We start from the raw sequence: 24,367 nt of genomic DNA on the forward strand, positions 1-24,367 counted from the left end.
TCATTTCCAATAATAAAGTTTGATATATAACTGGATTCAGTAGGCATCTACAGTGTGTTTCTGATTCCCTAGGAATATTGCTTTTACCCCTATGTCTTGAAAATCCGCCAAATTTCAGACATATCTAATGCAAAGAAAGCAGATAACTACAATCCTTAAACTCTTTTTAAATGTCTGTATTAGAGTTGCATTCAGAAGCCAGAGTTCTCGGTCGTGGGGTATTAATATTTAGTTAAGTCCATTTGTTGTTGACTTTGTAAATGATTATTTTCTCACATCTAGACATGAGGAAAAGCTTTTGCTACAGAAGTTATAATGGAACCACCTGTGAGAATGAACTGCCCTTCAATGTAACCAAAAGGATGTGCTGCTGCACCTACAATGTTGGGAAAGCCTGGAACAAACCTTGTGAACCATGTCCAACCCCAGGAACAGGTAAAGCCTACTGTAATCATCTCTTTTTTTTTACATCACTACTCATCTGCTCCTTTCACGTATTAGCTAAAGTTAATATTTCAGCCAGAAAAAAACACATTTGTCACCATTCCCAAGCACAGTGACAATACTCTGTCAACTTCTCACTGGCTGAATTAAGTCTGGCTGTGCTAAAAAGAAATTAATATTTCTTCCATTCTTGAAGTATCACTCCATATTGAGTGGAAAGATACAGTATGAATGCTTGAGGGAAACAATCATTCACACAGGTTGAAAAAAATATTTAGGAAGAGTATGCAGATTTTTCCCTCTAAGCTTCCTCTGAGGTCAAGTACAAGGGAAAAAAATACTGTTAGGTCTCCCTGTATGGAGCTAAGTAAAAAGGCCTGGAAAATACAGTCTGACCTTTCCATCATCAGCAGGAGTAACTAAAATGTATTGTTATAGTTAGATCTAATTATTTACTTCATTTTTGTGATGAGAATGAAGAGTCAGGATTTTATAAAATGGCAGTATAAAACGAGTATACTATGATTGCCTTGATCTTTCTTTCTAACAAATAAAAAGGCTTTCACAGGTCTTGTATGTACATAAAATTGCATTCAGACGTATCTGTATGTCAGAAATCTATGTTTGTGAGAGTAAGACTACCAGACTGACATATGAGGCATAAGCCAGTCCTCTGAATATGTGATTACAGACCTCCCATCTCTAAAGCTGTCTGCTCGTAGTTCTGGGAGAAGCAGTCATCATGCAGTAATACTAGGGTGAAGATGTCTGTTGCCTGATCAGTCTTGCAGGATAATTAAGTTAGGGTAATAGAATTCAGTAACTGAATTGCTGATGAATACATTTATCCAGATAGTTCTAATCTCTGTCAGAAGAGAAAGATTGTGTTTCATTACTTAAGTGTATTAACCTTTCCAGATTTTTCATTTGTGTCTCAAGTCTGAGCACAATCCTCTTAGTTGCTTTTACATTCCATCTGCTGAAGATGGTCAAGTTGCAAAAGCTCAGTAAGCAGGGCATACTGAAGGGAAGTAAAAAATTCATTCTGCAAAATAGGGTGAAAATAATAAGGTTTTCAGTTCTTTTTCGGTTAGTTTTTATTGAGTTTCTTGCCTGGAACAAATCACCCTTGAAAGCTCAGCTTTCAAGGAAAAATCATTGGTCAGAGAATTACCAGCTTGGAAACCTGACAGTAGCACCTGGACCTCATTAAAAGATTCTTATGCTTATAGAAAGAGCTTTCCTAGATTGAGGGGAATAGGGGGATGGGAGGAGAACAAAAAACTGTTTCATACAAATACATTTTACTATTTAATCAACTTTGCAGTGAGCTAGTGTCGCTAAAGTCATACCTCTTGTGGGTGCATCATCTGTGGTGTTAGTGTAAATAATATATTCCTTCCATTCCACATAGTATATTCTGGTGATGTAAAGGAAATAGCATATAAATTAGGGAAGATTTTCTCGCACAAGAAGTAAAGAGGAGGAAAATAGGACTGAAAAGAAAAACACCCTCTCCCTTTCCTTTCTTGAATAGGAGGAGTGAAAATGAAGGAGTGTTCGTAGCAGTCAGGAATGGGAGATGAAAATAAGAGAGGAAATACTTGCTATCACAGAGAGCTCATAAAATTCTTTCCCACAGTCATTTGTTTCTCTACCATAAAATTATCATGATGACAACACAATGAGAAAATGCAGCAAATACTTACAGGGATTCATGCAGTTAATATTCCCAATTGAGGAAGGAATTCTCCTTTTAAATTGGTAAGACAGGTTCTCAAAAACGTTTGCCATTTTTAAAGCTTTGCTAAAGCAATTTCACTGAGTCTGAAAGAAGATGTGGGGTGAAAGTGTTTCCTGAAGTACTTCGGCATGGCCTTGTTAGCTGTTTTAAGTACCTTTCCTGTGTTTGGAAACACAGCTGACCCTCTTCTAACCATGAAAATAGGTTGTGTGAGGGATCAAACACAGATTGCTAGTGTAAATGGTTGAATAGCTGAACTTACAGGATATAATCAGTTGTTCTGAAATCTAGGAGAGGGCTAAACATCACAGACAGGGATTAAGATACAGTGACCTTTTCCATTTTGCTAGACTGAGCTCAGTAGCTCATTAAAAGCATTATTCTGCTCTGATGAGAATTGTATTGTTCCTCTAAACGAACTTCACATGCCAGTATTTTCTTTGTGAAATATTTTCTTCATGTATTTTCTTACATGTATTCATGCTTAACAACAATCAGTCTCTGATGCCTTCTGATCATAACATTACTGTAGAGGCCTGAATGAGTTTATCATTCTTGGGGCAGCTTTTTCCACCCTAAGAAGTGTAAAAAGCTGCTTCAGTGCTACAAAGTAGCCAGGTATTTGCAGAACTTTTTTCATGGTTGGATCATTTTGAAAGTGCTTGACTTCAGAGGGTTTTTTTTTCCGTATTATGTGTTAGATCTTTTTGTCCTATGAAAAATAATACAGTGAAAAGTATGTGGTTTTTGGAAATAGTCTTTAAAAAATAGTTGCAAATGCAAGCTTGCAGAAAGTAAATCTCTGGAGTGTTTGTATATTGCTAATTTGGCACTCCTTTATGAAAGCATTCTGCTGCAGTCCTGATGTATTACATGCTGTTTTTCTACACAGTGCGAACTGAAAAGAAAAAAAATAGGAAGAACTCCACTAAATAAGATGTAAAATATATAGGAAAGTAGGCTTGCGATCTTCAAAGCTGTTTTTTCATTGTCCCAGAACTAATGTTAGGCATTACCACAGGAATAGGTTGTCATCATCCATAGGGACAGGGATCTCTACTCGGCTCTTGTGAGGCCCCACCTGGAGTACTGTGTCCAGGTGTGGAGCCCTCAGTACAAGAAAGACATAGAGATTTTGGAAAGGGTCCAGAGGAGGGCGACTAAGATGATCAGGGGGCTGGAGCACCTCCCCTATGAAGACAGGCTGAGGGAGTTGGGCTTGTTCAGCCTGGAGAAGAGAAGGCTGCGGGGTGACCTCATTGCAGCCTATCAATACCTGAAGGGAACCTACACCCAGGAGGGGAGTAAACTCTTCAAAAGGGCTGACAACAGCAGGACTAGGGGAAATGGATCCAAGTTGAAGGAGGGAAGATTTAGGTTAGATGTTAGGGGGAAGTTCTTTACTAGGAGAGTGGTTAGGCCCTGGAACGGGCTGCCCAGGGAGGTTGTGGATGCCCCATCCTTGGAGGTGTTTAAGGCCAGGCTGGACGGGGTCCTGGGCAACCTGATCTGAATGTGTATGTTTGGTGGCCCTGCTAGGCAGGGGGGTTGGAACTACATGATCCTTGGGGTCCCTTCCAACCCGGGTGATTCTGTGATTCTGTGACAGGGTAATAAACATTAGGCCCTCGCCTTAGCAAGTGTGTATGTTTCACAGATTTACTGACAATAGTAGGTGGCATAAATCTCAGTGTAGAAAAGAACTGTTAAAAAGAAAACCTTAAATCTTATTGACATGAAGGAGCAGAAAGTTGCTGGATGGCAAAGCACTGTGACATTGAGTTTTAAGACTCTCCATTCTGTAGCACAAGACAAACTTCAGCAGGCATTAAACAGTCATTACAGATGAGACAGAACACAGAAGAAAATGCTGAGGTTCAGATGTTGGAGCCTACTCAGCTACCTACAAAAATGACAAAGGATATTTGAATGTGAAAAAAATTGTCTTTCCAAATCATATTCTGAGCAGCAATCAGCTATTTTTGCTGAAATTAATATATATTTTGTATTCAAGTTATAACCCCAGTGATTAAACTTTGTAAGATTTTAAGCTAATGAAAAGCTACCATTGAAGTGTAGAGAATCAAGAAATTCAGACAACAGGCAGGAGAGAAATAAACTGTCAGCACTCTGGAAAAAAAGAAGGGTCTTCTTTTTTCATTATGGTACTGGGAGAAATACCTTAATAATTTGTCTAAATTGTAGGTTTAGAGTTGAGTTAAGTTCATATGCTCACTTTCTTTGAACACTAACTGTCAGAGAGCAGACTTACTGTTGGGTTGTCATCAGTGGACAGAGCACTTACAGAAGTCTTCAGATGTTATTCTTTCAGAACCACTTTGAATTTTAGCTAAGTGGGACATTTAAAAATTGTTATCCATATTCTTTAAAAGAAAATTTTACCTTGACTTAACACTTTGCAGGTATGAATATCTTTGCAGGTATGAATGTCTATCACATTACTTACAATTTTTCATGAAGAAGATTATAAAGGGTTAGGATGGAAAGATACTTTTTGTGTGGAGAATTTGAGTGTTCATAGCATCCCACGAGATTTTAAACAGGAGCTGGATGTTTATTGTTAGCAAACACATAACCTGATGCAAGCTCCTCATGGAAATAAGTTTTTCAAGTCTTCACACTGGAAATATTTTGCTCCTCTCAGACAAGTGGAATTTCAGTATGGATTTCCACCAGTACTCTTAAGTATTTCACAAATGACATAGCAAACAACAGTTACAGTCATGTTATTTTTGGTATTTCTGCCTGGATCAAAGTTAGTATACTGTAAACATGTTACATATTTATTCTTGAAAATGTTGTTGTACCAGTAAGGTCTTACCAATATAGGTGCTTTATACTTTCCTTAAACACATAATTGTTTATTTCTTATATCCTGCAATTATTACTAGATTCTGTGGTATCTAGAAATAAGAACTAGATAGAGATACTTGTTCACAAGTAGCTGATTTTTTGTCTGTATGCTGGAAATCCACTAAACTCCATATACCTTGCCTGCATTACCTTGCAGTTACTGATTTCGTACTTGTGTGCATTTCCAATAGAATTGTTTGAGATTTGAGTTTGAGTTTCCCACAGAATTGTTTGAGAAGGCAGCTTTAAAGGTTATCCAGTCCAACTCCCATTCTCAGGATGCTCTGGGAAAGTGGGTATAAAATGAGCATAGAGAACCAGTGCTCTTTGAAGCACCTTTTTCAAAGTAGAGTGTCCATCCTGCTCCTCAGTTCAGTGGAACTAAGTTTCAGTAATCTTCACAAAAAAGAAACAGCAACAGTATTGTCAGAGAAGGCTGAGAACAGGTAAGTCACATTTATTCCTTCCTTCTGAAACTTGCTGCAGATTCTCTGCAGGTTTCTAGAAAGCAGAAACCAACCTTAAAAGGCAAGTTACAGAGTTCTATGTAAAACAAAACCTGAAGCTCTGCTTGCTCAAATCAGACAGTTTTTCTCATGCCAAAGTCTGCAAAGATTTGCAAAAAGACAGGTATGAATTAGTGCTCCATTCGCATTTGTTAATTGGCAACTTGAATTTTCAGTATTAATTTGTACAGGGTGCAGTGGCATCTTCTGTCTATATTTGGCTTATATCAGCTATGAGAAAACTACAAGTAATTGGGAGATCTATAAATACTGAAAATACGTTTTTCTGTCATATGCTCTAGCTGAATTCAAGAACATATGTGGCAATATTCCTGGCTTTACTTTTGACATTCATACTGGAAAAGCTGTTGGTAAGTTTGAATAAACTTATTTTAACCAACAATTCTTACAGATAGTACTGAAATTAATATTTCATAAAATAAAATCCTTATTCCTTTTTGTAGACCTGCAGGAGACATGTTGTGAGAGCAAACTTACAATGGTTTGGGTTTTTTTATTTTTTTTATTCCTACATTTTTTAGTAATTTTTTTTGCTCCCCTTCCATCCTGTTTCATAGGTTTGAGTTTTAATTAGTAAGGTGAAAAGTTTACTTTCAAAAATGTTGGTGGACTTATTAGCACATTTGTAATAGCTCTGAATCTTGTCTCATACTTAGTATTTCTCTGTATCACTTACAGAACTCCACATAGTTTATTTTTTCTCATAGTGGAAAAATATTCTCATAGTGGAAAAATACATGCTTAGATTTATGTTGTGTATATAGCTTAAGTAGATTAAAAGAAACGTCTCAGCTCAGTGTAAAGAACAGTAAAATTGAGAATACTGTGTACGTGTGCAGTATGTAAAGCCACAAGGACTGAGCAGCTCATCTGAATTTCAGACATCGACGAATGTAAAGAAATCCCAGGAATCTGTGCAAATGGTGTTTGCATCAATCAGATCGGCAGCTTCCGTTGTGAATGCCCAACTGGATTCAGCTACAATGACCTGCTCTTGGTCTGTGAAGGTGATTTGAAGTGATGTTATTTTCTACCTACTCCCCATAAGCATACTTATCTTAAAGGGAAGGAGCAAATTTAACTTACGCGTTTTTGAAACTCTAATTGATAAGTTGTGAGTTTTCTTGTAGGGTTCAAGACTGTTATAAATGTGTTTGTGGTATGTTTGTCTTTAATACATATGCACATACACTTAATTTGTCATTGTTTTGTGTCAGGTAATGCACTGACGCCTAAGTTGCTGGTAAATGAAATACTTTTGTTTTGAGGTGGTAATTTGATCCTTGTTCTTAAAACTTGTTCAAAGAAAAGCTTCCCTTGATATTTCCTTCTTGTATCCGTTCATCTGTGGTTTTATAGGTAAACAAGTATCAGATATTTGTAAAATATAGTAGTGAAGTTTTATGTGTCATAAAGTTAATAGGATTTTTATCATTGGTATTCAGGGGACTACTGCTGAAGAAACTTGTGCCCTAAACTGCTAAAAATTTGTGCTACTTATTTTTCCCCTAAAAAATTGTTTTGTTTAACATATACAAAGGCACAGAGGAACTTAATACAGAGAATTAATTGATTTATGTATCCCTTTAAAATTGCATGGCTGCTTCTGTGTGTACGGAGTTGATTTCATAACATTTTCTTTCATCCAAAAGGAGTGCTGTTGATGAAATGCTATTGATTTTGCCTTTGATTTGCATTTATGGCATGAGAAGTTGGAATTTAGCATTTTCATACTTGGTTGAGGACAGCCTACCGAGATCAGTCTTGCATGTGACTGACAATGCAATCCAAATACTAAGACGGAAATAAATGTCTTGTGGTTTTTGACTTTGTCTCTTGGTATTTCAGATATTGATGAGTGCAGTAATGGAGACAATCTCTGTCAGAGGAACGCAGACTGTATCAACAGTCCTGGTAGTTACCGTTGTGAATGTGCTGCTGGTTTTAAACTTTCACCCAATGGTGCCTGTGTTGGTAAGAAATCAGTTGATTTTTCTGGTCTGAATCTGTTTGTACCCAATCCAAGGTCTGTACTTGATTCTCTAAAAGGATAAAAGCAACATTTATTTTCTGTTGCCTTGCATATTCTAATGTTGTTTTATGTAACAGTTTTTATTTTATAGCTCTGTTTCTCTGTACAAGGGAAGAAAAGACAGAGTAAATTTTTCAAACGTTCTTGAGGTATCAACCAAATAGTAACAGTAGTTTTGACCTTGAGGTGTATAGGCAAGAAGTTCTTACAAAATTAATTTTTGTTATGATTCAGATTTAGTTATGAATAATTTTGAATCTGGTTTTAATTATAACGACAGATTGTAAGAACATATTTGTGTAAAATAAATGAATAATAGAAGTCAATAATGTGTACCATCTGTTTTATATTTTTGTTATAGATCGCAATGAATGTCTGGAAATTCCTAATGTTTGCAGTCATGGTTTATGTGTGGACATGCAGGGAAGTTACCAGTGCATATGTCACAATGGTTTTAAGGCATCTCAAGACCAGACTATGTGCATGGGTATGTAAAGAAAATGTTTTTGTGGTTTAAAAACAGGGGGACGACAGAAGGGAGTGAATCTAGATTTATGTATTTTAATTGTATAAGAAGAGTACGTTGGCATTAAAAAAGACTGTTCGTATGGTTTTGAATGTTATGAATAAAGCACGTGAAGTTGCCATTAGAGTAAATATGTCAGTTGGAGAACAAATCACAGTATTCTCAGAGATAGATACATGTTACTGAAGAGTGTGTTAACCCCATTTTCACTAAAATACATAACATCTTGAAAGAAAAGTTTATAGGTGATGTGATAAGAGTTTAGAGGTTATGGAAACTATCCCACAGGAAAGTTTATATATGTGAATAAATAAAAATGTTTCAGAAAGTCGAAAAGACCTAAGACATTAAGACCTAAGTGTCATTCAGATCCTCATGAAACTCCAAGTACAACTTGAACATAAGGTAGGAAGTACTGAATGTGCCCTACAAAGTAGATGTATCCAAGACTTACCAGGCAAAATTTATAATTTTGGGTGCACTGTGGCATCATAAATTTGCTTATACAAACTACATTGTGAACAATTACATAACTCCAATATGGAGCACTTTCGGCAGATTTTCATGTGCATAAAAGTAAAATGTGTATATTCATTTCAGACTGTCCAAAGGCTGAGATGCTCTATCCTTTGTATTGAATTCATATAAGTAACATGCATTAAGAAATGAAAAATTATTACTAGGGAAAATAAAAACATAAATGCACTTATGCACATATGCACTATCTTTCCAGGTAGGAGTATGTTTTAGAATACAAATGAAAATAAGTGTCATATGCACTGTACCTACTGTCCTGCATAAGGACTGTAAGAACTTACACACTGTGCTGTAAAAATCAGTAGTATAAATAAAACATAGAAGAGATGAAGGGAGAGACTGAGGCTTAGAATACTGTCACTGTGTGCACATGTATCACACTAACAAATACTTGGGGAAAATAAATTCCAGCATACACTTTTGTTTCTCTTTGCAGATGTTGATGAATGTGAACGCCATCCATGTGGAAATGGAACATGTAAAAACACTGTTGGATCATATAACTGTCTGTGTTATCCAGGATTTGAATTAACTCATAATAATGACTGTATGGGTAGGTGATATAATCCAAGCTTTGATTTCATTGTTGCTGGCTTAATAAGTGAAGGAGGTTGTATAATTAAAATTCAAAGATGTTAAGATGTTTGGACTGCTAGGGAAGTTAATTGAATCCAGGAATAGTTAGTAATTATTATTATTTTTGAACATTCAAAGTACATAGGCAGCCTGAGATAATGTAAACCCTGAAACTCTGGACCGCTGGGGCAGCCTTACCGTTCACTGGCATTTTAAGACAGCCCTCAAAAAGATTAATTGGGCAATTGTAGCACACATCTTTTGCTACTGGCAAAGACTATAAGAACCACTCACAGTAAGTATGAGTAGTATCACAACACCAGCATTACCTCAGGAATATAAAATAATTTCTTAATTTTGCCATATTATTTGAAATTTTTGCACAGTGTGAAGGAAAAAAGGGATCAGCAGTAAGAAAGACAGCATAACTAGTCTTCTAAATCTCCTACTCTCCTGAGGTGAACTCTGCTTATATACAGTGATACTGCTGTTTCCTATTCGTTAATAGTGGCCAGCAAAAGGATATTGATGGTTTTGGACGATTTTAATACTTGTGATAGAGAATAGGCTTTCTCAGCTAAAGAACAGACTTCTTAAGTCTCAGGAGATTGTCCTTGTGCAAAGCCAAAAAGCAAGCTACCACATTCCTTTCTGTAGCAGAAGAAAGACAAAACAAAGTCTGCTGGTTCCTTTGTGGTTCAGGAGAGAACTAAAACATCTTGAAAATATTTTAAATCCTTTGTTTGTCCAGGAAAGAGAAAATTCAAAAATTGTTCTAGAAGGAAGAGACTGCAATGGTATTTGTTCCAAAGAGGTTCTTTGCAGTGGCAGTAAAAGCTGCCAGGATACTGCCAGGACCATCCAATGCCTCTCTGCCAGAATATGCCTTCAAGGAGGCTAAGGAGTCGAGCTGACTCTGCGACTTGGCTCTTGTGAGCATGTTTCTTGACAGTTTGGAGAGACCTGGGGCTTTCTTCCAAGCTATCACAGTCATTCATAAGCAATTTCAGCCCACTGCACTGTAATACTGCAAAGATATTTGCAGTTGTGAAACTATAACATACAAGAAATGCACTGTGGAATAAGCTAGTAACCAGGCACAACTTTACTGGCTGAAGCAGAGGGTACATCTTGTTCAGGAGCTGTTACTTTACATTTTTGAAGACAACTAGAAACCTCTTTAGTAAAACTGATGTAAGTCTTCATCATTCAAATTAAAATATTTTACCATAGTGAGGTATAAATTGTTCTTCCAGCATGATACTAACCCAATCTACTTGATTTTCCTTTCTTCTTACACTTTTTCATCTGTAATACTCATCTGTAATACATTACTGTATTATAAAGTGTTTCTTTCAGTTTGCATATCTACTTGAGCGCATATGAAATCCAGAGAAAGTCCAGAACACCCCATGTAACCTTTTCTATGTCTGGAGTTAGTATAATACAGTCACTTGGCAGTAATTAACTGTCTCCAAATGCAAGTAGCTGAGGTAATGCTGCAAATTTAAAAAGTATAATTCCCTACCAAAAAAAAAAAAAAAAGAAAAAAAGTGCTGTTTAAATAGAACATATATCTTAAAGCACTTGAGTGAGAGTTACTTTCCATTTGTCAACTGTTCTTTTGTTGCTGCAGTATTTGCCTTTTCCATGGAAATACACAAATGTATTGCTACTTTAGTTTGTTTATAACATACTGTATATACTGCACCTGCTTATATATTTCAATGAGAGATCAACTCTTGCTTAGGGGTTTTGCTTTGTTTCTTACAGATATTGATGAGTGCAGTTCCTTCTTTGGTCAGGTGTGCAGAAATGGCCGGTGTTTCAATGAAATTGGTTCCTTCAAATGTTTATGTAATGAAGGATATGAACTTACTGTAGATGGCAAGAATTGCATTGGTATGTATGTTACCATAATGAGATGTTACAGTACTTCTGAGATGAAAAAATAAAACTGAGTATTTAAGAATGAAAATAACTTCAAAAATAACTTGAGTATGTATGTACTTCAAGACTTCAGTATAACTCAATAGAAATAACTGATTTTTTGAATAATTGATCTTTGTAAATTTAAATGCCTAAAAAGAAGAAAATGAGAAAAATACCCTGCTATCTTTTTAATGAATGACACTGTTTTGTAATGCAAGAACAATGTCATAAGAATTACATGATCCTAAGTCTTTCCTGATGCCATCTGCTCTCTTAAGATACTAATGAGTGTGTGGCACTGCCTGGTTCATGCTCCCCTGGTACCTGTCAAAATTTGGAAGGATCTTTCAGATGCATCTGTCCACCAGGATATGAAGTGAAGAGTGAAAGTTGTATTGGTAAGGCAAGTTGTAATTTTGCTTCTAAATGAATTAATGGTGAATTAAGGTTTGGTTTATGAGGATGAGGAAGAAATTCAAGTTATAACTCAGTTTTTTTATCAGAACTGCTGTGAATGAATTTACCATTTAAATATACTATGTGAGGCACTTGCAAGAAGGGTGCATGCAGGTGATATTCAGGAGCGAATTCAGGAGCCTTTGGTTCCTGAATGGCCAGTGGACAAGTGTTAGTAGCTGTCTCTCTACTGTGGCTACATAAGCTGACCAATTGTCAGGTTAAATTACTGAGGTTAGCTGGTGTGACATCCCCTAACACACTCATTGAAATAAGTCCCAATTAAAAACAAGTAGCTTGTATGAAATGAAGAAAAAACCTAATAATTAGTCTTATATTAACCTAATATTGTGAGTGCAGGAACAAAGACTGAACAAAGGCACTTTGTTGAATTTTTGTTATGTACAAGAAGATATATTTTCTAAATCCCAGAGCTTTCTCATTCTGTTGTATCATACCATAATGCTTAGTTTTCCTGCCAACTTTATGGTTTCTTTTGTTAGCTGCTGTTCCCACATTAACAGTTGTGTTAAAGATAAATTCAAATTACCTGTGGTTATAAAAATCATAAATTTAAAATGAAAGCTTCTGGTTTTTCTGGAATATCACTGTTTGTGACCATTTGAATATCCTGACAAAAATTTTGATATTGTTTTACAAAATCAGTGGCTGCCAAGTACTTATTTGTTCTGCAGCGTATCTGAGCTAACTCAGAACACTTCATATAGGAGGAGTCTGTCATTGGAAAGGAAATGCGGAGTCTGGTCACATGCCACTTTATGCTACAGTGGTTTATTCTTGTGCAGTACCTAGTAGTAACTCCTGACTGGGGAGCATAGGTGACAGTTTTCAGACATAACTTCAAGAGGACCTGTCTCTACTTGTATTCTCCCCACATTCCACTTATCTTTTTCTATGCAAAGAAGTGTTTATCCATTTTTGCCTTATCAGATAAATACAGACCAGTTTTGTCAAATTTATTGTAGTGTAGAATCTAACTGGCATCAGGAAAAATGACACTGCAGATTTGTGACTCAGCATCAATAGAAACATACTTTCATGGAGATTACCTATTTCTGCTTACACTTTTAAGATTGGTGTGGATGTACAGATGTACAGCCACAGGTCTCTGATGTTTCTTTAGTGTCTATTACGGCAAGACTCAAGAGGAGTTGTACTGCAGGTATAGCATTGACAAATTTTAAAATACACTTCAGAATTTGTTACCTTATAATTACCTTTAGAAATCACTAAAGAGGCTTATTTCTTCTGCCAGCATTTGCAGAAAAGAATAAACTAAAATCTGGTTTAAAATAATAAATATGAAAAATTAAGGTATGTTAATCTATTACTTTTCTTACCCTTCCTCTATCAGTATCATCTACTATTTCAGCTGTGCAATTTTACAGATATTTGGTATTTATATTAAATACTCCTTTACTTTGCTTTTTTGTGATTTAAATGCAAAATCAGTTACTTAAAAAAAAGAAATGCTTAGGTAGCCTTAACTATATTTTCAAAGTTATTCAATTAAGCAGAATTTTTTTAAAAAACTGGTAAATATAAATATGTGTTTTACAGTTCTCCCTCTGTCTATAGTTTCAGTTCAAGAGTCAGTCAGTTAATTTGCCTTGTATTACAAAAAATCCCCTACACAGAGAATTTCTAAAAATTCATGTTCAGATGTTCTGTGTTGATTGGAAAATATTTTTCTTATAACTGTATCTCCTCCTCTGTTTCAGTATTTATTTGAAGTTTGTGGTGTAAATATGGCAGGAAACTAATATTTGCAGAGGAAAGGGAATGCCAGTGAAATACTCTAATTCGAAAGAGTGAGCCGGACCTTCAGGCTGCTTTATCTCTTGGATGCTTTATTTAATGAATACCTCTGGTTAAAGTTAATGAATAAATATATTTTTTAAATGAATTCATGGCTTATAGGATTACTATCAGTGTTTTCTCATAAATTTTGCAGATATTAATGAGTGCAATGAGGATCCCAACATCTGTCTCTTTGGCTCTTGTACAAACACTCCAGGAGGCTTCCAGTGCATTTGTCCTACAGGTTTTGTCCTGTCTGATAATGGACGGAGATGTTTTGGTAAGTTTGAGGATTAAGCAGTCTAACAGGTAACAAGTACTCTGTGAAGAAGGTGAAAGGGGACCTCTGGAGGCCCCTCCCAAGCTATGTCATTATGAGTGCTGGGAAGTGCTTTCGAAACCATAGGAAAGTACAATCTTGACATGGTTCCTTCTTGAGCTAGATTTGCATTTTTTAACCAGTTAAGAGCTTCCAGCTACACAAAACAATATTTTCTTTTTTTTAGATACCCGGCAGAGCTTCTGTTTCACTAATTTTGAGAATGGGAAGTGCTCTGTCCCAAAGGCTTTCAACACCACAAAGGCAAAGTGTTGCTGCAGTAAAATGCCAGGAGAAGGATGGGGTGATCCTTGTGAGCTTTGCCCAAAGGAGGAAGAAGGTAACACCTTCAAGATTCAAGTGAAGATTTTTAGGTGGGAGAAAAGAAATATGTTTGCTTTGTATCTTTTTGATCATTCGAAAGAGAGATGTGTTTACCACTCTCTCTTATGGCCTTTAGTATAATAATTATGAGGTAAACTAAAGCAAAAAAATCAAATAGAAGAAACTAAAGAAAAACACCTCAGTTACTGTTCTGGCTCAAATGAGAAGTGAGCTAGGAGCCTTCAATTGTATAGAATCACAGATTTTAGATATGTCCTGATGTCCTAATCTGCTTCATGAAAGTGAGTGAGTAAAATAGGGCAGTGCTGAGGATCCCTGAAGTAATCAACACTTTCAGTTATTTTTTTTTCTCCCAATTTAAGTGGAGAAAGGAAAATACATCATGTGCACTTGGAAGCTCAGCATGTTCCAGTACTGCTATCCTGCCTTAGGGATGGTGTCGCTTTTGCATCTGGCAAATATAGTATGAGGGCTGTGATATAAACAATTGTGTTCTGAAAAGTATGGTAGAGATGTCTGATTTTAGATACATCTAACCATTTATCATGGTTCTCTTTCTCACTTGCTCTCTATTTAAAAATATGTACCTCCACAGTTGCTTTTCAGGACCTCTGCCCATATGGTCATGGGACTATTCCTGGAATTGACGATACACGTGAAGGTAGATATTATTTTCCCTCTTAATTGAAAAAAATGTGTCTTTATACTCAAAGCTAGACTTGAATTTTGCGTTATGTGATGGCTTATTCCCCATGGTCCACAAGTGACAGGAGGCTAACTTTTAATACATATGGAACAGTATGAGGTAGATTACCTTTGAAATGACATGGAGAAAGACAAACAGAATGGGGCATTTTGTGTTTTAAAAATGTTTTATTAAGACTTGATAAAGAAGCTAATAAGTGGTTGCTAATATCTTCCTGCTTTTTAGATGTTAATGAATGCCTTGAAAGCCCAGGGATTTGCTCAAATGGTCACTGCATCAACACTGATGGATCCTTCCGCTGCGAGTGCCCAATGGGATACAACTTAGATTTCACTGGAGTACATTGTATCGGTGTGTCCCTGCTTCATAAGTGCTAGAATTATAGCATTTTAATTTAAAACACAGTGAAAAATGTGTCCCAGTTCTCTTCAGCTTACATTTACTCATTTGTTATGTACAGATACTGATGAATGTTCAATTGGCAACCCGTGTGGAAATGGTACATGCACTAATGTGATTGGCAGTTTTGAATGCAACTGTCATGAAGGATTTGAGCCAGGCCCAATGATGAATTGTGAAGGTAATTTGTCTTCTGCATTTTTCCTTTGATTTCTGTACATCAAATTGCGTTACTAGACATTCTGTTGTGTAAAAAGCAGGAGGAAGAAAGTTTCTCTGCTTCAGATATTTCATTGGGAAAATAATAAATTGATTTAATCAGCACTTTCGGTTTGTCACAGGGCTTCTGATATTGCATGTTATGTTAGTCTTTGTTTCGTTACTAAGCTGTTTGATGGAGATGGGTAAAAAAACAAAAGTAAATGATAATTGTTGGGTCCCTAAAATAACCTCAGAAAAAATAGAGCAAACTAGTGCAAAAATGCATCAATTTGCAGAGCATTTTTGTAAGTGAGGCAGCTTAGCTATAAACTGACCCACTCATCACAATCATAATAACAAGTGAATTGTATTAAATCCAATAAACTGAAATCAGACCACTGGTCCATCTAGTCCTTTCTTCATCCCTCATCTACATCCATAGCCTCCTGTGGCAGCAAGATACAGAAGTTCACCTCTCTCATAACTTAGAAAAGTATTTTCTTTCATCTGTTTTGGGCCAGTACTCTGTTAATTTGAATAAATACCTCTTATTTTTCGTAGTGTGGAATTCTGTTTTCATCAGATCCTTAACAGGATCCTTTTTAAAAATATTATTTTATTTTTTTCATGAATCACTCATGAATCAATTAATTTGCTTTCCAAAGCAAGAATTCATATTCTTAAAGTTGAAAAAAAGCTGACATTTCTTGTCATTAAATTTCATTTAATGAGAATCCAACTCATTCTATGTAACTCCATATTAATGGTGTCACTGTTTTTATGCAGAGCTTCATTCACATTCCTCTGTTTACTCAAAGCCAGACATCCACAACTTTCTGTTTTAAAAACTATATTACATTTTTGATAGTTTTAGGTGACAATAGGAGTAAAGTATAAAAATTTCCAATTGATTGTTTTAAAACTTCAGGGAAAATGATGTTTTTATTCCTTTCTGTTCAGATATAAATGAGTGTGCTCAGAACCCCTTGCTGTGTGCTTTTCGATGTATCAATACTTACGGGTTCTATGAATGCACCTGTCCAGTTGGCTATGAACTGAGAGAAGACCAAAAGATGTGCAAAGGTAATGACTGAAATGTAAACTTCTCCCCACCTTCCATCACCTTGTGTCACCTGAAAAGTATTCCAAATATTTCTGTGCATCTTACATTCAATTCTCTCAGAGAAATGCGGCAAACAGCAATGATTATTTTCTCTTTAAAAACTTAAATAAGACAAAATTTGCGTAAGACCAATATCTAGTGCTTTGTGTATTCTTGCTGTGGGCTGTAAAGGCAAGAACATCAAGATGATGTTCATCTTTTACCAACTCAGAAAGATTATAACCGCAGTTAAGCATAGCTTTCAGATTTTTTTAGTGCTTGCTAGGGAAGTCTAGATGTCCTTTTTCTTGTGAAAATGCTTGTTGTTTTCAGTAACTGAAGCTACTGCAAAGATGTTCAAACACAAAGTATATGTATTTTTACAGATCTGGATGAATGTGCTGAAGGTCTCCATGACTGTGAGTCTAGAGGCATGATGTGCAAAAATTTGATTGGTACCTTCATGTGCATTTGTCCTCCTGGAATGACCAGGAGACCTGATGGAGAAGGCTGTACAGGTAAAGCTTAGAAAAGAAAGACATCTGATTCAATTCCTACAAGCAAACAATTCTCTGTATGCATGTTTAATGAACTTGAAAGTAGTAGTTCATAAAGTACGCTTAAGATATCTGTTAGTATCCAACATCTCAATCTTACTTTGTATTTTCAAGACTTGAGCCTTATCTGAAAGTAATCTTAACGGACTAGGAAGTGTTTTGGAGGAAAAACTCTGGTTTTGTTTCTTTAGTTGTCCAGCAGTGTCAGGAAGGTTTTCACACACTTGTTAAAGTATTAAGTAGCCAGATGAAAGTGACCTTATCTGGTAAGTAAGAAGGAAAATTATTGTAAATAAAACGGTACATTTCCTTCAACACTAATACTGTCTATAAATAATGTGGCAATTCCTTAAAAAATTAGAACTATGAAATTTTCATGTAACTGTTAGGTTTTATACATATAAAAGCCACAAAGAGCAAGAGATGTGGATACTACCATAGTTCAGAATGTCTGTTTACTATGTATGCAGTGAGTATAGGAGGAGTAGAGCCTTCATCCTAGATGCAGAATACAAGGCATGGAACAACAAAGGTCCGTCTTCTGCTTGATCAGTTGTTGATTTTTCCACTTCTTGCAAACATTATGCAAAATGCTGAATGCAATCTACAGATCTGTTTTCTTGTAACAAGAACTTGCATTTGGTATTTTTGTAAAGACGAAAATGAATGCCGTACCAAGCCAGGTATCTGTGAGAACGGTCGCTGCATGAATGTTATTGGGAGCTACCGATGTGAATGTAATGAAGGATTCCTGTCAAGCCCGTCAGGCATCGAGTGTCTTGGTAAGTGCCATAAGTATACATTCCACCTTATATTAAAGAGTATCAAAGCAGTTAAGGGTATGGAGTTTAAATCAAGTTTCTGAGTACAGCTGCTGCTCTTATGTGAATAAATCAAGTAATGTTTCTAATTAATTAAAGCAGTGAAATCACATTAAGTGATAAAATATTAAATAATGGATGGAGAGCATCTTGAGAATGTGGGCTGAATTGAGCTATCAGGGGCCTTACATCTAAATTCCAAATTGCATAAACATGCTGCTATCCAGACAAATTACTTACTTTTAAAGAAGCAGGATTTAGTTACCTTAGATTACGAACTGGAATGCATAGCAAACTGAAGTGTTTCCACAATCAGAACATTATTTTAATCACCACAGTATTTCAGCTAGAATATTCTGTATTGTTAATGGAGACCATGAAAATGAATAAAAAATATGAGCATCACAAAAAATAGCAGAATATATTTAGAAGTTATGGAGACATGCCTGCGCATTAAATACCAATGAAAGATTTAATATTCATCAACCTTATTCTTTATCAGTATGCTCAGACTCGTCATTTGCACCATAAAATTACTTATTCTGTTTTTAAAAATCAAACAGAACTGCAGAATATTAAGATTTTCATGACCAGTGTTCAAGTAAGTGTTCTACAACACCAGCATGTGAAACTGCAGGAATATGTAGGAGTACATAAAGGACACTTGCATTAGAATACTTAGATTCAATCAGAATACTGAGGTATTCTATATATACTGTGTATATGGTGAATAACCAGCTGTCTGTAAGTTGCCATTAGTAGCATGCTGACTTCATGGCAAAGCAATAATATTCGAAGTACAGGGTATTTCCTAAGGATTAGGACCAGATGGAAAAAGGCTGCTGCAGGCTGTTAACTCCAGCCAGTCATTACTGGCAAGGAAATATCCTGCTTTCATTATTGGTTTCTTATATTTTTTATGTATATATACATATATACATACATTATTTTTTGAAAGCTGTGCTTTGGGTTAGTTTGCTTGTTACTGTTTTTTCTCTAATGCTGTCCACATGAGACATGACTGAAAGACGAGTCTGACAGAAGCAAACTATGTCTTCAGAATTAAAGCACAAACATTGAATCTTAGTGTATACTGTTTAAAATATATTCTGCTCACATTAAAATATATTCAATCTCAAATCAGAAACAAAGCATTATAGGATTTTGAGGTACACAGGACTTAAAGTTCTACACAAAATACCTATCTACGGTAACAGAAATCTGCTGAGTCCTGCAAATCCCCACAGCAAACGCAGTATCTCACACAAGCAGCGTTTTCCACGAGGACAGCTTTATCTTATGAGCCCAAAGCAACTTTCATTTAAAGGCAAAGATCACATTTCACCTAATTCATGTATAAAATCTACAGATTATTTGTAAATGAGAAGGTCGGCGTGGTGTTCAGACATATACAGTTTCAGAGGGGTATGGAAGAGTTTAAGCGTTAAGACCAGAAATCATCTTTCCTTTAGAAACATAATCATCAGACTGTAGTTGACAGTATTTCCATTTTAATTAACATATTAAACAAGGGACATAACCTATTTAGAAGTATTGTTACTGCAAAATTTAGAATTTCCATGATAGCTGGGAGCTGGGAACTCTCTTTAGGTGCCTGTTTGAAACAAATGCAAAGGAGAGAATGGCTGTGTAGTTTTACTCATCTTTCGTGATAGACAGGTACTAATCAGAACTTTAAAAAATAAAGCAAAATTGATTAAGAGGAGGAAATAAAAAGTATGGTTATATAAATGTGTTTTCCCAACCTTCAAGCTGGTAGTGCCACTAAAAAGATGACTGAATTGCGTGGAGACTCATAAGTGCTAAGAATTTTGTCATGTAAATCATATCAAGCTACAGATGATCCAGTGTGCTATTTTGGCCAATAAAACAGAACAAAACAATAGCCCAACCCCAAGAACCCCAATTCTGAGAAAATCTGTTAAATACAAGCCAAACATAGGTAGATTAAGTGGGAACTCAGTTTGGTTTCCAGCTTATTTTAGCATCAAGCAAGCTTGCCAGGTATGCCTCAGGCCATATCCTTCCTAGAAGTACAACTCATACCAAGTCATACAGGTACTGAACCTAGGATGTCTGGAATAAACTTGGAATCACAACAGATGTTCAGAAGACATGTCAAGTTTTTGAAAGGCTAACTCAAAACAGACTTCACAGAGTTGTTGCTAATTTACTGCTTGCGTGAGTTGACAGAGAGCCAGAATAATACATCAGATGCTTAATGGCTCAGATGTCTAGCTCCTACCCTTTCTTGATATTTCCATTTTTTCCTTACAGATAACCGCCAAGGCTTTTGTTTTGCTGAAGTTCTACAGACAATGTGTCAGATGGCCTCAAGCAGCCGGAATCTTGTCACTAAATCTGAGTGCTGCTGTGATGGAGGCCGGGGCTGGGGTAACCAGTGTGAGCTCTGCCCACTTCCTGGAACCACCCAATACAAGAAACTCTGTCCACATGGACCAGGATATACTACAGATGGAAGAGGTATTTGCAGAGATGAAAGGAGGTAGAAAATGGGAAAGGAATTCACTCACATTCTTAAGAAAATGCATTATCCCCTTTGAAGCTACTTCGAAGAATTTCCTCTGAAACAAGAGTTTGATTTTTCAAATGCTGTTGCATGACCAGAAATTAAAAACATCTTTAAACAGTAGCTGCACTAGAAATACTCACAGCTGTGCATAATTTTCAGAGTTGGGATCTAAGGAAAGAGCAACCAGTAACTAAAGGCAAGAAATGGACCCAAAGCTTTTGAATGCTGGGAATTTTTAAGTATAAGGCAAAAGGGAACAGCAGTTACTCTAACAGCTGTTATGTTTACACATAATTTTTAAGTTGTGGTGAAAAAAGATCTTACTGCTCATAACAAAATTGATTTCTTGGGTTTTTTTCTGATTGATCAAAACTGGAAACAGATTATGCAATGAAATAGCAGGAAATTCTGATGTAGAAAATGATAGTGAAAGTTTCAGGAATGTCTGCCTGTGTGTTCAGGCCCATTTTGAAAGACAAAGAAAGGGTAAAGTTACCATCAGAAGCATGATGATGAGGAACTGTGGAAAAACTGAAAAAGAGAGCATTTCTTTCCATTTCCCAGCAACATTTCCATGGCGTGCGGAATAACAGATCCGTTAGGTTTGGAAAGGACCTCTAGGTCCATCAGGCCCAACCTGTGCTCCAGCAGGGACACCTAGAGCAAGGTGTCCTGGACCACATCCAGGTGGCTCTGGAAGATCTCCAAGGAGGAGATTCCACAGCCTCTCTGGGCAGTCTGTGACGGTGCTCCGTCACAAGCACAGCATAGAAGTGCATCTTGGTATTCAGAGGTAAATTCCTGTACTCCTGTTTGTGCCCACTGCCTCTTGTCATGGTACTGGGCACACTAATAAGAGCCTGGCTTCATCCTCTTTGCACCCTCCCTTCAGGTGCTTACAGACATTTATAAGGTCTCCCATGTGCCTCCTCTTCTCTGGGCTGGACATCCCAGCTCTCTCAGTCTTTCTTCATAGGATAAGTGTGCTAGTCACTTTGTCATCTCCTCTGAACTCTTTCCAGTATATCCATGTCTGTCCTGTGGGGGAGGGGGAGCCCAGAACTGGACACAGTACTCCGTTTGCAGCCTGACCAATGCTGAGAAGGCCATTGGTGTAAACCTGCTCTTTTTTCTTCATATTTTTTATTCAGAAGAAAGAGTGCACAGCAGGTGTCAAATTCAAAGCTAATACTTATCTTTTAAAAGATTACATATTTAATATTTTCTTTACAGATATTGATGAATGTAAAGTCATGCCAAACCTTTGTAGACATGGACAATGTATCAACACTATGGGCTCATTCCGCTGCTTTTGCAAAGTTGGCTATACAACTGACATCAGCAGCACATCTTGTGTGGGTAAGATTCAGCCTCTTAATTCTGATTTTATTTTTTTTTAATAATGGGTGCATCATTATGCAGTGCAACTCTCAGTCACCCTTTGTAAGCCTCTGTGTATCAAAGTGGTTTTTATCTCTTTATCTCTTTCCTCTTCTTTATTTGTCTTCCTAATATGCCTGTTTGGTTTTATATTTCATTTTGCAAAACGGGTTAACAAGCTGTATTGGCAGCATATCTGCAGTAGAATGAACACTGAAATATGTTCCAGCTGTACAACCATTTTGACTGACAGAGGAACTTACTGGTTCATTTTCCTGTTGGTTAACTCAGATAAGTATATTATAGTATGCCTGAAAAGGAATCCTTTGTCTATAAATGAAAATATTAATGTCACTGTCACTCTAATGTTTAACTCTGCCACTGTAGAGGCAACTCCACAGAGACTCCATGGTGACAGTAGGGAAAGAAATGAAAACCCTGCGAAAATGTATATCAGATGCTTTATCTACAAACAATTTTCTCTTAAATCAAGTGTTCAGGAAACATGTTTCAAACAAACCAGTATGAGAAATATTTAACAGTTTCTCTCTTTAGATCTGGATGAATGCTCACAGTCTCCTAAACCATGCAATTTTATCTGCAAGAATTCAGAAGGGAGCTATCAATGCTCATGTCCTCGAGGCTACGTCCTTCAAGAAGATGGGAAGACGTGTAAAGGTAAGGGAAGTTAAACACAGTAATTTCAATTTTACTGCACTTTGATTGAAAATGAAATAATTTTGAAGTGCGATTATTTTTCCAAGCTAGACTAGGTGTACCTCTTTTGTGTTGGCTTTTCATAAGACAGCTTCTCTTACTTTCAGATCTTGATGAATGTCAAACTAAACAACACAATTGTCAGTTTCTCTGTGTCAACACCCTTGGAGGCTTCACATGCAAATGTCCACCTGGTTTCACTCAACATCACACAGCTTGTATTGGTAAGAAAAGCAGAAATTTTCTTGCATCAGTTTTTCTCTAAAAGGAACATTGTCATTTTTTATCCTTGAATTTTTCAATGTATAAACAGTGTTAATTTGAAGCAATAATATCAGCAGTTCAGAAAGCAGGTCTTGAAAAGCAGCAATTACAGTTACTGAAGAAAAAAGAAAGGGTATTCATCAGCTGTATTTTCTTGCTTAGTAAACAGTTATGTCTATTTAATACATGTTATTACGTTCTAAGTATAACCACATGGACACTAAGGAGTAAAGTATTAAAATCTGATTTAAAATGTAGTTAAAAGAAAAACATACTGCCTTTTCTTCTTTAATAGATACAGATGTCTTTAGATCTTAAGCATATGAATCTTGCCACTGGAACTGTTTTAGTTAAGCTAATACAGAGGTGCAGCATTTTTCCTCTGTCAGCAATTACGTACCTTGGACTTCCAGACTCATAAATGAATTATAACCTGTGCTTTATTTGTTTATTTGCTTATTATTTTATTATTATTTATTTTTATTATTTATTTTATTATTATCATTTTATTTTTATTTATCAAATACTTATAGCTCTCCATGACTCATCAGATCATCTGAAATTTGAATATGAAAAGTAACACTGTTAAAGTCAATTTTTGCATCTCTATGGTTTTCAGCCTCTAAAAGTGTGTTTTATGAACATGCATAATATCTTATCCCAAGGGATACTATCTTCTTCTCTATGCTCTCTATTTTTAAGACAACAATGAATGTGGTTCTCAGCCATCACTCTGTGGATCAAAAGGAATTTGCCAAAACACTCCAGGAAGTTTTACCTGTGAATGCCAAAGGGGATTTTCTCTGGATTCTACTGGATTAAACTGTGAAGGTAACTAGTGAAGGTCAATTTATTTTTATGGTGCAAATCCATACCTCTGTGTATAGTTGGTCCTATGATGTCAAAGATAATCACATTCATAAAACAAATCAGCAGACAGAGTAAAAGTATATACCAATAATAAATAGGAATGTGTTTGAAGTATTTAAAACATAAATGTATGTAAGAATGTACTGCCTTACTCTTTATCAAACTAGAATTTTATCAAGAACTTTGTCAAGCTAGAATTAAAAAGGGCTATTTAGTTAGACTCTCAAACAGCTCTTTTCAGAGTGTCGTCACCTTCGTCACCTTCACATAAGGCTTATGCATCAAAAATCTTTTTTTTTTCCTTTCAATTTTCATGCACTCTGACAGGAATGTCTACCATTTTTTTTCCTAGCTGTAATCATCTTCCTGAAGGTATCTGATATCAGATTCTAAAATCCCTACATGTTTTATTCTACAGCTTTATCTTTCTCTCCAAAAAGGAGCCCTGGCTGAGACATCTGGATTCCAGAGTTCCAGTGTCTTTAATGGGTTTTAGATAATGAACAAAGAAAAAAGGAAGAAGTATATAAATTTATGACGTGTCAAAGCATCAGTTACTTTGATAAAAGTATTTTAAATAGGAATTGATATTTGGAGCCTATCTCTAAAATAAAGGTGCAGCATATGCCCAGCCAGAAGTTGCAGAAAGCATTGTCATCTGTC

General features: G+C 36.1%; 1 protein-coding gene across 3 annotated transcripts in view; it reads left to right on the forward strand.

The window, feature by feature from the left end:
* FBN2 (fibrillin 2) overlaps nucleotides 1–24,367 on the forward strand; it is a 163,080-nt gene that overhangs the window by 128,767 nt on the left and 9,946 nt on the right. For all 3 annotated transcript variants that reach the window (XM_048931325.1, XM_048931326.1, XM_048931327.1), the window contains 21 exons: nucleotides 283–435; nucleotides 5,871–5,939; nucleotides 6,471–6,596; nucleotides 7,438–7,563; nucleotides 7,983–8,108; nucleotides 9,121–9,237; nucleotides 11,034–11,162; nucleotides 11,471–11,590; nucleotides 13,624–13,749; nucleotides 13,976–14,128; nucleotides 14,729–14,794; nucleotides 15,065–15,190; nucleotides 15,300–15,419; nucleotides 16,400–16,522; nucleotides 16,928–17,059; nucleotides 17,755–17,880; nucleotides 20,218–20,424; nucleotides 21,707–21,832; nucleotides 22,409–22,531; nucleotides 22,678–22,794; nucleotides 23,537–23,665. In XM_048931325.1, coding sequence (XP_048787282.1) covers nucleotides 283–435; nucleotides 5,871–5,939; nucleotides 6,471–6,596; nucleotides 7,438–7,563; nucleotides 7,983–8,108; nucleotides 9,121–9,237; nucleotides 11,034–11,162; nucleotides 11,471–11,590; nucleotides 13,624–13,749; nucleotides 13,976–14,128; nucleotides 14,729–14,794; nucleotides 15,065–15,190; nucleotides 15,300–15,419; nucleotides 16,400–16,522; nucleotides 16,928–17,059; nucleotides 17,755–17,880; nucleotides 20,218–20,424; nucleotides 21,707–21,832; nucleotides 22,409–22,531; nucleotides 22,678–22,794; nucleotides 23,537–23,665 — 2,640 coding nt within the window. The remainder of the gene's footprint in view (nucleotides 1–282; nucleotides 436–5,870; nucleotides 5,940–6,470; nucleotides 6,597–7,437; nucleotides 7,564–7,982; nucleotides 8,109–9,120; nucleotides 9,238–11,033; nucleotides 11,163–11,470; nucleotides 11,591–13,623; nucleotides 13,750–13,975; nucleotides 14,129–14,728; nucleotides 14,795–15,064; nucleotides 15,191–15,299; nucleotides 15,420–16,399; nucleotides 16,523–16,927; nucleotides 17,060–17,754; nucleotides 17,881–20,217; nucleotides 20,425–21,706; nucleotides 21,833–22,408; nucleotides 22,532–22,677; nucleotides 22,795–23,536; nucleotides 23,666–24,367) is intronic.

The sequence above is a fragment of the Lagopus muta genome, chromosome Z (genome assembly GCF_023343835.1).
Source record: "Lagopus muta isolate bLagMut1 chromosome Z, bLagMut1 primary, whole genome shotgun sequence".
Taxonomy (NCBI): Eukaryota; Metazoa; Chordata; class Aves; order Galliformes; family Phasianidae; genus Lagopus; species Lagopus muta.